The 14,260-nt window shown below is 52.2% G+C and overlaps 1 protein-coding gene across 1 annotated transcript; it reads left to right on the top strand.

Moving 5' to 3' along the window:
• Window positions 1–8,499: 8,499 nt before the first annotated feature.
• Hoxa11 (homeobox A11) lies at window positions 8,500–11,499 on the top strand. Its single transcript, XM_051151606.1, has 2 exons — window positions 8,500–9,378; window positions 10,830–11,499. The coding sequence occupies exons 1-2, from the start codon at window positions 8,679–8,681 to the stop codon at window positions 11,060–11,062; spliced, it is 933 nt and encodes a 310-aa protein (XP_051007563.1). The 5' UTR covers window positions 8,500–8,678; the 3' UTR covers window positions 11,063–11,499.
• The last annotated feature ends 2,761 nt before the right edge of the window (window positions 11,500–14,260 follow it).

Raw genomic sequence — 14,260 nt, forward strand, 5'->3', positions numbered from 1 at the left:
AGATTTATTAAGTAACTTTAAGCGGACGCTTGTAAAACGTCACTATGCATTTCACTAAGTATTTACACCTGATGCCGAGCTAACGCCATTTAAAACAAAATAACGTAAGATTTTTAAAAACAAACGTAGGGACAAAAAGGGGAAGTATTCATTTTAAAATACTCAACCTAATTTAAATGGTCTGTCAGAGAGTCACCCGAAGGCAGCGCAATTCAGCCGAGTAATAGCCAGACAATATAGATAAGTACAGATTGCTCGACGCTGAGTGTTTGGGTGGGTGAATTCCCCGGTTTAGTGGCTGTGAGGAAGGTTGTCCCGGACTACTAATCTCCTGATGGGGGTTCATTGGCGCCCTTCTGCGCTTGTGAACCTCGTCTGAAGAGACGCTAGAGGATTGCTGATTTATGCGCATTCCTTTAAACTTGATCGAATGCGTGTCAGCAGCCCAAGACCTGGAGAATCAGAGAACTGTGCAGTGAGTTGCTTGCATCCCATTTTTCATAAGCAAAGATGCGGCCTTATCCAAAAGGCCTGAGGAGATTTATGCCTGCCTGGGATTTAGACAGGCATGCTAATTAAGTTTTCATCTGCCCGGCCGCCGGGTAAATAAAATCTGGCTTCGTTCTTTATGAAAATGACCGCTCAGTCTTCACGCATCTACCTAGAGCCGACGAATGCTTGAGAGGTGCCTGCTATTTAAAATGTTATTATAAAAGAAAGGTGATGCTTGCTCAGAAAAATTCCAGCGAGAAAGCAGCCAAGGTCTCGCCACAGTCCATTTCGTTTCTATCCGGCTCTGCTGCAGAGCTGAACCCGCAGGGCAGAAATAATTCCACCGGTGTCTAAGATCTTCAAATTTCTGTGAGCCATCGAGAGGCTCAGGGACTGCCCAGGTGCAAGGGTGTGGACAATGAGAGCAGAGCCTCCTCGTACTCAGAGGGCTACCCGGTGTCCTGCTTGTTGGGGACAGTCGCTTCCCCAAACTCCCTGTGTGGCGAAGGACACCCCAGCTTAAGATGGAGGCCCAAACCTTGCCGGCCCATCCCGCGCCCACGGCATGAGGGCGGCAGGCAGAAGAGCCGCAGGACCGCAGCGGAGGTCGCCGTGGTGGGATCAGCAGTTGGTGCCGCGTGGGCACAGGAGGGCCGCGGACACGCGCTGTGAGCCACCCGGAGTTGCAGGCTGACGTCACCGCAGGCCTCGCAGGCCTCGCCCGGCTGCAGGCACACTTTGCGGAGGACAGGCGACCGAGGCGAAGGTTTTGTAAGGGTGCTCCCTTCTCCGCCCCGCCCCTCCGTCCCCAGGAGAATAATCGGGTATTTAATCTCCCCAGGTCTTAATTCTTGGCAGCGTGGAAGGTGATTTTGCAACGGGAAATAAAACTTGACAGGAGCATTTTCTCGAAAGGGGGTTTTGAGACTGGCTAAAAAGAAACCGTGTTTTGCTGTCCCCCCCAACACTTCCGCCCTAGGAGCTCGGAGCTGAGCGCGGTATGAACCTCCGGGAGCCCCGCGCGAGCTCCACCTGGTCAGGAAAGCAGCCTCGGGATGTGCAGTCCCTCAGCATCTGACGCTCTAAGTATAGGACCCGGCGCTCGGGAGCTTAGCACCGCCCGGGCCTGCCTGGCACTGAGTAACACCCAGGCGCTGGCCGAAGGCGAGAGGAGGGGGCCTTTGGAAAGCCCAGCTTAGCGCCCTGGGGCGGGGGTGGGGGATGGGGGTTAGGTAGGTTGTGAAAGCCGTGCTTGAGGCTTTGTTTCCTGGCTAAGAGCCTGTGTTCAGGCAGGAAACACAAGGTAGAATTGGGGGAAAGAGGCCCTACGTGCGTGGGTTGTCTGGGCTGCTATTGGTGGCAGAGGCTGGGGACAGTCGAGTCCTCCTCCCGCTCCATACGGCTCTTTGCAGGCGCCGTAAAGGTCAAGTCCTCGGCGCCACTGCCTTCTTCACGGTCAGGGCCGCCTGAGAAAGAAGCCGCAGCACGGTTTGCAGAAAGGCACAGGGCTCGTTATTGGCCAGGCCATCACTCTTGCTGCAAGCGGGTCCTGGCCCTGGTAGCCTACCTTGAGCACAGATTCTTGTTTTTCAGTTCCCTTGTTCCGTGTCCTCCTTTGAAAGGAGTCTTTGAAGCTGGGGATAGCACAAGTTGTGCCTTCATCCTGGAAGGGCAGAAATTGCCCCAGTGTGGGAGATTTCTGAGCCCGTAGAGGCCTAACCAGGGCAAGAGGGAGCTTATACACTTCCAGAATAGACGTGACTGAATGGAAGTTCTGGTCAGATAGGAACAGGGGCTCAGCCGGCTTGGCGTCTGGCAATCGGTTATGGGAATAAAGATCCTGCTGGGGTCGGCCAGTCCAGACTCAGGGGTTTTCAGGCTTTTGGGTGAGACCCTTTGCTGAAATCTACTTTAAAGGAGATAGACTATGCCAATGTAAAACCCGTTGACTCCGGCCCCACCCCCAACCCCTTACTGTGTTCTACGGGGACAGAGAATTCCTCTACGTCTGCTTGCAGTAGGTCAAAGCCGGGCTGTCCGCCCCCACCCCCACCCCAGAGCTGTAGTAAAGAGATACATCAGGAAGGCTAGCATGGAATAGGTACCATGGCAGAACTGCCCAGAACGGTGAATGGAGGTCTCCCAGTACAAGGCTCCTAGTGCAAGGCCAGATGGACACAGGCGCTTCTTGAATTGTGAATGTAGGCTGCCACCAGCAATGAGTAGACGTGGAGCTGTTTTAGGAGACATTTGGAATTTAAGGCCTGGGGATGTCTTCAGCGCCTCAGTCTAGGCACTGAGCCCAAAGACCAGAGCCACCTTTCTGGTTGCGCTGCGCTCCTTCGTCCTCTTTACTGCAGACACATACTCAGCCGAGGAAACCCCCGGTTAGGCGGTTAGGCCGAAGCTGCTGCGGGGGTGGGGATGGGGTGGGGCAAGGTGGGGGTGGGGAATGAGAATGAATAGAAAAAAGGCAGGTATTGAGAACTGGGGTTTCACCTCTCAAAGTTGTCCTCACCCTACTCTATAAGAGAAATAAATAAAATCTTAGCTCTAATGAGTCAGCAACCATAAGCATAAAAATAGTTCTCAAATAAACCCTCCCTTCTCCCATCAACTTGAAACTCACTAAACTAAATGATAACCAGATTGTTTGGGTGCTTGAGCCCCTAAGCTGAGCTCGGTGCTCCACCCTCCAGTGGCCAGACGAAGGATATGGACTTGCCCAGATGTTTAGTGGACCCACTAGTCAGGCTAAGAATCAACTGTTGAGGTCAAGTTCAAGGATTACCTGTTCTCTTGAGCAGGTAGGCCAGCCCAGGAAAGGGTTGTTACCTTGACAAAGATACAAGTTAACTCCAGTCTGCACCTAGTAGTGATAAAGGTGATCACCTGATATTTTGTCTAAGTATGAATGCAATGGATTAGCCATAATCTGCCAGTAAACCATTCTCTGAGAACAATCCATCTCCTTAGCTCATCCTGGAGGAAAGACATACGCCAAAGACACCTCCTACTTTGAAGGACAGAGTACTTTAAATGGAGGCCATTGGGAAGAGTTTTGTAGTTGTTTCACCAATTCCCCTTACCAGTCAACTCTTACACCTGCATAAAATATGGCCACCAGATCAGCGCTAGCTTTCAGTTTAGCTTTATAAACATAGTGCAATATTTTGGGACAAAGGAAAGTAGGGCTCATGCCAGCAACAAGAGGCAAAACTGAGAGCAAGATCTGGTCAATTTGGTGGGTCCAACCCATCCCAGGCCAGCTAGCTCTTGTGATTACTCAGAGCGGAAAAGAGATGGGCTCAGAAAAGAAGCAAGTGTTCCTGGGGGAAGGCGGGAGGGAGGGTGCTGTGCTTAGGATGAGGACTCATTGAAAAGGGGAAGAAATCCAGTTCAGGTCTCTGGTGGAGGCCCAAACTGGAAGGGTGAGGAACCCATAGAAACCCTTTCTTTAAACCCGAGGAAGAGGTTCCTTCCAGGGACAATTCAACACCTCAGCTCTTGCCCAACCAAGGGGAGACATCGGAAAAGGTGAGAGAAGGGCTAGCTGGGAAGAGGCGAGATGGGAGACAGGCCAACCATCAGGAGCTGCCTGGGGACAAGAGACGCTGGAGAGTGGGGATAGTTTAGTTAGACACCCACACTGTGGATCACATGCTGAGACTTCCAGGAACCGCTCCTCTAGGGATTTCAGAGTCCCCAAGTTAGAGACACCTGGCAGCTACTGCCTCCCAAGCCAGCCCGGCAGACTGAGAAGGCAGCAGCCTCTCGCAGCTTTTCCAGTTGATTCTAGGAAGCCCAGAGTCTAGAAGTGCTCTTGGTTGTCCATATATTTGTTCTCCCTTGAAGTGGCATAGTACTATGTGGCCTATCAAGTGACACTGCTTGCAGCTCAAGTCTCTTGAATGACTGCATTGGAAATACGCCTGGCAACGGCACGGAGGCTAAGAGGCCTTACATTGCCTTTCTACAAAATGACTCCTCCAAAACTACAGACATCCTAGGCAGCTTTCCCCGATGCTCTCCCATTACTGCCCATACATCTCCAACTGCAAGAAAAAGCAAATTCAGCAGAGGCACCTAAACACATTTTATTCTGATAGTCTACTTCGGTAGGAGAATGCAGCGCCAGGTACCTTAACCTCCCTCCCTCCCTCCTAGGTGCATTTAGCCCGACGCCGAAGGGCTGGAGGTAAACAGCAGCCTCTGTGGACATTAACATGCCCTCCACCCTTTAGGACCAAATCAGAAGAAAAGGCTTGGTTTGTTTTTGCTGATCAAACCCCCTTCTTAGCCTTTCAGCTCGACAGGGCTAACTCGTTGGCTACCTCCAAACGATGCTCCACTGCCGATGGCCAGGAGCCTTCCCCAGGCCCTAAGGAGGTCTGCCTAGACCTTAAAGTTGGGGGGAAACAAGAGGAGATTGCACTGGCTCCCTCCCTTCGTTAGAGACACACGCACCGTCAGGCCGCGGCCACTTCCTGCCTTTGTTTTTCTTCCTCCAAATATTTTTGGCCTCTTGCATTAGCCGCCATAGGGATCCGGGTTGACGATTAAAGGAATTAAACGTTGAAGAGTGTTTTCTGAAGACAGCCCCCGCGCTGCGGAGTTCTTGAGAAAGAACAGTTCCCGGGGAAACAAATGTCCAGGGCCAATGTCATAGCCTTGCCCGCAGCCTCCTCTTCTAGGAATGGAACTCGGACTTGGCCTTCCGGTGTGATCCTACCCCTAGTCGGGTCTTCCCCAGATCCTGGTGGGCTGAGATCGACCTTCGGCCTCCTGCAAAGCCAAAGAGTCGGTTAAGCTCAGAGCAAAGTGAAAACGAAGGACCCGCAGAACCACCTCCCTTTCTTCACCCAGATTTGGTCCGAACCTCAGGGCAGCTCCCGCCTTGTACCCCGATGCCAGTTTAAAGAACATTCACACTAACAGCGCCAAGCAGGATGGGATTAGGCAAAGCGGCTACTATTGCGCACCCTCAGGGATCTGAGCATCCCACTTCGTGTCTCTGCTCAGAGAACTAAAGGCAATCGGCAGCTCCAGGCTTTTTCCCTTCTGTTGCTTTTTCCCTGTCCATCTTCACCGCAGCGCCCCCACACGCTCCCTTCGAGGATGAAAATCCCTCTGGGCACCCTTCTTCTGCACAGCTCTGCCAATGGCTCATGGAGCACCTCTTCTTCTCCCGTCGTCCCCCCCCTTCCTCGAGAATTTGTCTTGTCTCCTGCTGGACACCCATGGGATACAGACCTGCGGGCTCCCATTCAATTAACCCTCCCTGAGAACCTAGTAAGCACTGGTTGTGCGGACACTGCACAGTGCCACACCGACCTTTCTGCGGGTACCCCTTTCCCCTGGCATCCTGGGAAGACAAGCTAATTATGGGAAAAGCTGCCCTGTAGTCAGGGGAGGCAGCCTGGGCCTGTCCCCCTGCGGCTGGGCCACCTCGGCCCCACTGCTCAGGCACAAGCTGAAGTTGACTGCCAAAACTGCTATAAAACCGCAGGTCTGTCTAGAACTGTTTTCGGTTCTCCTAGACGCCCCCGGGTTCAATTATGGTCTTAAAAGCCCTAATACAAGTGCAAGAATTTGTTTGCCTTCACCCAGGGGCGGGGCGAGCCCTGCAATGGTGGCGCCTTTGTTATGGCAAAGTCACTGAAACCCTTCATGCATTCCTTTTGTTCCAGAGTGAGGGTGTTGAGGACTGGGTGGGCTGCTGGACGAAAGTTTGAGATAGCAAAACTCAGCCCAGGAAACTGCTCAAACGCTACAGTTTGCAACCTCACCTCCCTTTTGTATTCGGTCTCCAGAAGGATACTGTGAAGAAGACAAAAATTTTGCCTCCTTGGTGGAAGTAGTTTTTGTTGTTGTTGTTTTGGTTTTGGTTTTTCTGCAGGACCATCCTGTAGTTGCGATCCTCAGCTTTAGGAAGCCTGAAGCCACCCTTCCCCAATCTCCCCACTCACACGGCTACAGTCGTCTATGAAGCCACAGTGGACAAATATGTCAAGCTGAAGATGCACAAATAATTTCAAGCTCAGCTCTCAGGGATTTCAAGGGGCATGAAAGTTCCTGCAGCAAATCCTGAATAAAGAGTTCATTAAACCAATGTGTCCGGGTAGCTTGATTTGTGATAAGCAACTCTTGTAAAGGGAGGGGGGTTGGAGCCACATAAACATTAATGCTAATAAATTAGTTTACTCCTCTACACAGTAATTACTTGATATTATTGATATTTACAGTGGGCATTCAAATGCAATGGTGGGTCATTATTTGGAGAAAATACATAATGAGAATGGTTCTTTTCCAGAGCAATACAAGATTAAATTTGTTATTGAGTCAGTTACAGTCAGCTCAGCAATAAATAAATAAATCGATGTTGACACTTAAATACCAAAGATCTTAGCGTTTATACTCTAAATCTCCCCAAGATATGTAAATACCTTTCGCTATTTCCTGGATGAGGAAAGGGGAAAAGGTTTTTGTTTTTCAGTTTTGACTTTAGTGACACCTGAGAACCTTCTTCTAAGAGGGGAACTGTGGAGAGCCCCCAGGTCTGGGACCCCATCTCTGCTCTGGCCATGCCTTGTTGCCCTGTGCCTCTTTTTTTTTTCATTCTCCCCCCGCAAAAAAAAAACTTCTTTGGTCTTGCAGACTGACAGTCGTCATTTTGTCTTCTTAATCTCCGTTTCCTCCTCTGTAGAAAGCTAAACTCAACCTAGCAGTTATGGCCTCTTTAGCATTACCTATCTACACAACAAGCCTTGCCTTTTCAAGACATCTGTATGGCCCAAGGTGCAGGCAGCTAGGAGAGCACCTCTCTCTTTCCTCTGGCGTTGTGCTTTGCCTGTGGGCTAACTAACAAGACTGATGGGAGCTGTCTGAATTTCTGCCTTGAATATCCCTTGCTTTCACTCTTGGGCTTTGCAAGGAGGAAGAGACGAGTTACTCCTTTCTTAGCTAGGGATCCTTGAGCCATTACTCCCTCATGGCCACCCTCCATTTCCCTCATAGCTCTGAAGTGCAGCAAGCAGCCTGGTGGGGCCCCCTCCCCCCAAAAGGTGCAGCATACCCAGGAGAAGGCTCCTCGGATGTCAGCGCCTCTAAAACAGCCCAAGGTTCGCCTCAATTGCATGGCTTCCTGATTCGTCAGCTTCAGCAGACCAGACAGCTTGCGGACCGGCGAGCAGAAGTGCCTCTGACTCTGCGGAGCCACTCCAAACCCCTACAGGCAGCGGGGAGAAAGGGTTCCTCCAAGGGCAGGGTGTGGGGTGAGGAAGTAAGGAGAAAGATACGGGGAAGGTGAACCCGGGTAAGGCGAAGGCCCTTCCGGACCGCGCGGATTATTGACAAAACCGCGGAGGAAAGCTCTTGGCCTGTTGGTGGTTTGGGGACGGAAGGCACTAAAACGCTTCGGAAGTGACCATGAATGAGAGCGTGTAATCAAGTCACCGTGCAAATCAGGCAAGCCACGAGGCCGGCACATCCAGGGCTGCGAAGCCTGGCCCCAAATGGGGTACAGCCGGGGTCTGAGAGGCTGAGGTGCTTCCCAGAGCAAACCTGTGACAGGGGGGTTGCAAAGAAGGTGCTGGACTTAAGCCTTCGGATAACAGATTCCGAGACAAGTAGCCACACAATTCCGGGCTTTCACCTGGCCACCCCCAGCCCAGAGCAACCCTCACCCACCGGGGAGTGGGGAGAAGGCGTCAGGAGTTGCTCCCTCGCCGCCCTCAGCACACCCATGGGCCGGGACCATGTAGCTGAGCAAAGGAGAGCTGCTTGGGGGCGCACCCCAGCCTTTCTGCTCGCAGGGAGCCCCCCCCCCGCCCCCAGCCAACATGAGTTACACCGGCGATTACTTGCTTTCGGTGAGAACACCGAGTGACGATCTGTTGCTTCCCCTGAGGTGGCTACAAAGAAAGGAAGCTGGGGAGGGAGGGGAGGGGGGAAAAAGAAAGGGAGGGGGGGTTAAAAAAAAAAAAAGAAAGAAAGCCGGGACTAGCTCGCAGCTTGTCAATTTCAACATCGGGTCACATGACCAGCACCTCCCTGCTAAGGATGGGGATAGATTTCCACGTCAGCTTACGTCTCCAAATTTCTACTTCACGGATCCGCTTCAAAGAGGCAGCTGCAGTGGAGAATCATGTTAAGCTCGGCTACTGCGGAGAGCCCAAGGTAGCCCAATGATGGATTTTGATGAGCGTGGTCCCTGCTCCTCTAACATGTATTTGCCAAGTTGTACTTACTACGTCTCGGGTCCAGATTTCTCCAGCCTCCCTTCTTTTTTGCCCCAGACCCCGTCTTCGCGCCCAATGACATACTCCTACTCCTCCAACCTGCCCCAGGTCCAACCCGTGCGCGAAGTGACCTTCAGAGAGTACGCCATTGAGCCCGCCACTAAATGGCACCCCCGCGGCAATCTGGCCCACTGCTACTCCGCGGAGGAGCTCGTGCACAGAGACTGTCTGCAGGCGCCCAGCGCTGCCGGCGTGCCTGGCGACGTGCTGGCCAAGAGCTCGGCCAACGTCTACCACCACCCCACCCCCGCCGTCTCGTCCAATTTCTATAGCACGGTGGGCAGGAACGGCGTTCTGCCACAGGCTTTCGACCAGTTTTTTGAGACGGCCTACGGCACCCCGGAAAATCTCGCCTCCTCCGACTACCCCGGGGACAAGAGCGCCGAGAAAGGTCCCCCAGCGACAGCTGCGACCTCCGCTGTGGCGGTGGCGGCGGCGGCCACGGGCGCGCCGGCAACTTCAAGTTCGGAAGGCGGCGGCGGCTGTCGGGAGGCGGCAGAGGAGAAGGAGCGGCGGCGGCGACCGGAGAGCAGCAGCAGCCCCGAGTCGTCTTCCGGCCACACTGAGGACAAGGCCGGCGGCTCCGGTGCGTATAAAGGCAGCGCCCAGCGCTTTATGAAAGGGGAGTTGGGAATCTAGCGCAGCACCGCTGTTAAATTTTTATATGCTGTTTTATAAGCATATAAGGTTTATGAAGGGCCTTTAGGTTTCCCCCAACAAAACTTTGTTATAAAAGGAGGGATCACGTGGCGAGTGCTGAAATTGGCCGTGAAATACCCACCGGCCAAAGCATGCCTGAAAAAAAAATACAACTCCCCCTTTCCCCTTTTTCCCTTCTCAGCTCCCAAACCCAACAGCACGATCCCGCTCGAGGCCAGCTCCAGGCTGGGGAGCCGGAGGTGGGCGCCTGTAAATTCCCCCTACAAGGGCTTCAGGAGCCTTTGATAGCGAGGTAATCCGGAGATTTTTATAAAAGCCATGTGTTGCGGCGGGACTCCAGTCCCGGCTGGGATTCAAAGGCATTGCTGTTTAACGATGGCGCTAGGAGCGCATTTAACAGATAAAGTAGCCCGCTTAGCTCGAGCAATATATTAAAAGAAACAAATTAACCTAAAGTTGGCCTTTTTGTCCAAAGGAAGCCATTTTCCTCTGGCGCGGTGGCAATTACGTGCCGCCTTGTGTTATTCACAATTGTTATTAAATCAGTCAAAAGCAATGGTTGGTGTGTGTGTGTGTGTGTGTGTGTGTGTGTGTGTGTGTGTGTGTGTGTGTTTAAGGAGGGGGTGAACAAATAGCTCCTGCCTGAGACTTATGAAAGCCTCTCTTCGCTCTACCCTCCCTAAAATAGCATCCCTGGCCCGCTGAGGGTCCTCTGGCTGTGTGGTGGCGGTGAGAGCTGAGTGAAGGCCCTGGGTAGGGGGTTTCCTCTGCCACCTCCCACCTTGAGAGAGCTGGGAGGCTAGAGGAAGAAGCCAGAGCTGGTGCTCTGGTGATCAGGAGTCAGGCTGACAAAGACCCCGCAGCCGCCCCAGATGTTAAGGAGGGCTAAATCATGGCTGCAGCCGGCAAAGCCTGGGGCCAGGATGCATGCCTTTACTGCCTCAGGAACAGGCGGCCCAGGTGCTGAAGGTGAAATGTCTTCGGGGCCGGCGGCTGTTTGTTTAGTCTGGCGGGACAAGGCAAAGCCCGCAACCCCCACTTGCCTGCTTTCAAAGCGCTTCAACCAGCGCAAACTCGCCTGTTGCTGTGGAGAGCCCTCCTCTTTGCTCAAGGGGCAGCCTGAGTCCTTTCCCTGGGGGCCTATCTAGGGAGCTGGCTTTTATCTGAAGCCGGCTCCGACTGCAACTAGTCCCTGACCAGCAATAGGAGCCTGAAGGCCGGGGCCTGGAAAGACTTTGAGGGGCCTGGATTGGGTCTCCAGTCCCTGTAGCCAGACCTTTTTCTCCACTGGGGGTCCTGGGGTTACTGGGGAGGGTGGCAGCCTCTATCCCCCTCCCCCCAGTCCCTTGCTCACTCTTTACCACTCTCCCTCCTTAGGTGGCCAACGCACCCGCAAAAAGCGCTGCCCTTATACCAAGTACCAGATCCGAGAGCTGGAGCGAGAGTTCTTCTTCAGCGTCTACATCAACAAAGAAAAGCGGCTGCAACTGTCCCGCATGCTCAACCTCACCGACCGTCAAGTCAAAATCTGGTTTCAGAACAGAAGAATGAAGGAAAAAAAGATTAACAGAGACCGGCTACAATACTACTCCGCTAACCCACTTCTCTAAGGCTCCGGCCTACTGGAATTGGGAGAGGATCTTCTTCATACATTTGAAATAATATGCAGATTTTGCCCTTGACAAGGTCAAGACACATGGTGACTTGGGAAAAAAAAGGGGGGGGTGATGTAGGAGAGAGGGGAGGCTTTCTTTGCAGAGATAGCCCAATGGGAAGGAACCTGACACTCTCTTGGTTCAGATCTCAACGGCTAAACTTCCTATTAATTGGATTCTAAGAGTTGTGAATCAACAGAATGAATGGTTTGGGACCCCTGGTGGTTCACTCGTAGAGCTTTCAAAAGCTTTAGGCTGGGTGTGGTCACTGGGGATTGGGCCCCTGCCAAGCCCCTTGGAGGCCACCCCCCCCCTTAGGACCCTCTGCACAGAGCCTACCCACCCTCAGGTCTCCTAAGTGGAGAAGCTGTGAGCTCTTCAAGCCTAGCTCAGCTGGGGGACAGGGGTAGGAAGAAAAAGGAGGGTTCCTAGATATCCAGAAATGGGCTTGCTTTCCAAAGGTAATGTGAAAGACAGTTGAACTAAAAGGTGGGCTGTGAAATGGGGGAAAGCCAGAGGTCCTGGAAGAAAGAGAAATCTATCCAGACTACACTAATACCTTTCCATCCCTCCTAGCTACCAACTGAGCTGTACCCAGGCCTGAGCTCCTGGCAGCCACCTTCTGCAGCTCACCTGGATTTTCTGCCTCCCAATGGTGGTGATGGGTTTCACCCAAGCCCAAAGTTTGATCTTAGAGCTGACTACCCCCCCCCCCACCTGGGTTGAAGACATTGACAAATCCAGAGGCTGTGCTGGTTGCTGCTGGCCCCTCAATCTCTACAGGAAATGCCTGTGGAGTGCTACAGTTTGGCAGTCTCCACCACATTAAGGGAACTTGGATTCTGTGTGTGTGTGTGTGTGTGTGTGTGTGTGTGTGTGTGTGTGTGTGTGGCAGCAGAGCAACAGGCCTGGCCAGTGAGTGGGTCCTTGGCTTTGGCTGTGAGAGGCTAAAGTCTTCCCACTTCCAAATCCCTCATTCCTACACTGCACTCCGCTCTTGTTGACTCAGAACTGAGCTTGGAAGCTTCTGGCAATCTTCTAAGAGCCAGAGAGTGATTTGGAATTATTTTAAAAGATAAATATTATATTATATATATATTTCCCCAAAGGAACCAAAGCGAATTTTAAGATGCAATGTAGAGGGGGCGGGGATAATAAAAATATTTAAAGGCTCTATCTGTTTACAGTGTTCCAAGGTTAAACTCGCTCACTGCTAGAAATATTTGAATGTATGCTTCATACAGGGATGGTGTTCAAAAGACTTGTAAATAAAGAAACCATAACCTAGTGTGTTTCAATATTCCTTCTCCTTCCCCATTGTTGGTTTCTTTGAGAGTGCTGGGGGGGAGGGAGAGAGAGAGAGAGAGAGAGAGAGAGAGAGAGAGAGAGAGAGAGAGAGAGAGAGAGAAGTGGGAAGGATGTTGGGGATGGTCTTTTTGTTTGTTTATTTTGTTTTATTTATTTATTTTTGTTGTTGTTAGCCTAGCATTTAACAGCTAAGCCATCTTTCCAGCCTGGGGATGGTCTTTTTAATCTCCTACAATATTGTAACACTTGGAAAGGGTTGGCATGCTGGGAGCCAGCCTACTAGGACCTAAGAACATCCTCTGAGGAGCCGGCTGCTCTCCAAGGAAATCTCTTCCGCCTCCTGTGCTAAGAACTCCCTGGTGGCTCTGTAATGAGTGCCTTTGGCCAGTTCTTTCCCGCCATACATTTCTCATGTGTCTTAACAAGCACACAAACAGTAGAACACACGAAAAATAAAACGGATAGAAATTTGAGTATTGGGTCCTAGTGTCACATTTCTCTTCCGGTTTGCCTTTTCCTGACAAATGTCTCCCTTCAGCTAGCATCCTTTTACTAGCAAAACACGGGTGAGTTACCAGGCCTCTGAGAGGTGTGCATGGAGGTGATAGAATTAGGACTGAGCTACAATAGAAGCTAAGCATAGGAAGCCGAGGCTATATATCCTTGTGGAAAGCATCATATTAGGGATGGGATATGTCAGGGCCTAGTGTGTGAGACTTCTCTACCTCCATCTGACCTCAGCCCCGGGGAAGGCCGGGGGTGGGGTGGGGGGGGGGGTGCAATAACCAATGACCTAGCCCAGGCTAACCTTGCTCACCTCAGGACCGAATAGAACCCCTTTGGGTGTATGCTCTGGGTCCTTTCAAGAAGAGAAACAAGACTCTGGGTTACCAAGGCAGAGCTGTCTCAAAGTGTGCCTCCCCCACCACCTCCCTCGCTGTTCCCTTGGGCAAAGAGAGATGTGGGCTTGCTCTTTGTTTGCTGTCTTTGAACTTCTGCCTTAAATTTGGACATCACCCATAACCTTGAGGGGCAGGGCGGAAGGGACAGAGCCTTTTGTTGCCCACCCCACCCTCTTTTCAGCCACCCAGGCAGAGCCAAAGCAGCAAAGAGGCCTTAGGCCTTCGACTCCAGACCCTGTTCTGTTTATTTGTTTGTGTGTTTGTCTAAGTGGCGCGACGGGGGTGGGGAAAGCTAGCTGAAAGGGGAGAGAGACGGGACCTTTAGACGAATGTCTAGGTTGATGGACACGCTGAGAAGAACAAGGGCCCTCCTGGGGGCTAAAGGGGGCGGGCAGGGAAGCCTGGTTTAGGAAAAGACTTCCTTTGGGATGGTTAAAGATTAACCAAAGTCTCTCAAGTTGCTAGAGAGAGTCTAGCCAGGAGAACTGCTTCCAGGCGGGCGGCCGGCGGCGGGCGGCGGGCGGCGCGGGTTTGATTTCCGAGCCCTATAAAAGCCCATCCTCCGATGGCTGTGACAATGTGGTCGTAAACCCGTCCCGGGCCGGCCAATTTGCATATTTGGAATGCGCCGCTATAAACCCGGCTGGGGTTTTGCAGCAATTTCTTAGATGTAAAAATGAGATCTCAATAGCAGCGGGTTGGGCACATTCTCTCGCTCTTTCTGTGCCCGGAGCCAGCTTCCTTTTCTGGGCTGCAGCCTGGATCTCCAGCCTCGGCTAGGCCTACAGTCGCCACGAGATGGCGCACTTCCGATCAATGTCAAAGCCGCCAGGGAGCCTGGAACCCCAGCGAGATTCTTGGCCTTTGTTCGCTTCTGATACTAAGAGCAGCACGGTACGTTATTTCACTTGTCCTGGTCCCCTTCCTATTAAAAAAAAAAGGG

This window comes from Acomys russatus, chromosome 10 (assembly GCF_903995435.1).
Source record: "Acomys russatus chromosome 10, mAcoRus1.1, whole genome shotgun sequence".
In the NCBI taxonomy this organism is placed as follows: Eukaryota; Metazoa; Chordata; class Mammalia; order Rodentia; family Muridae; genus Acomys; species Acomys russatus.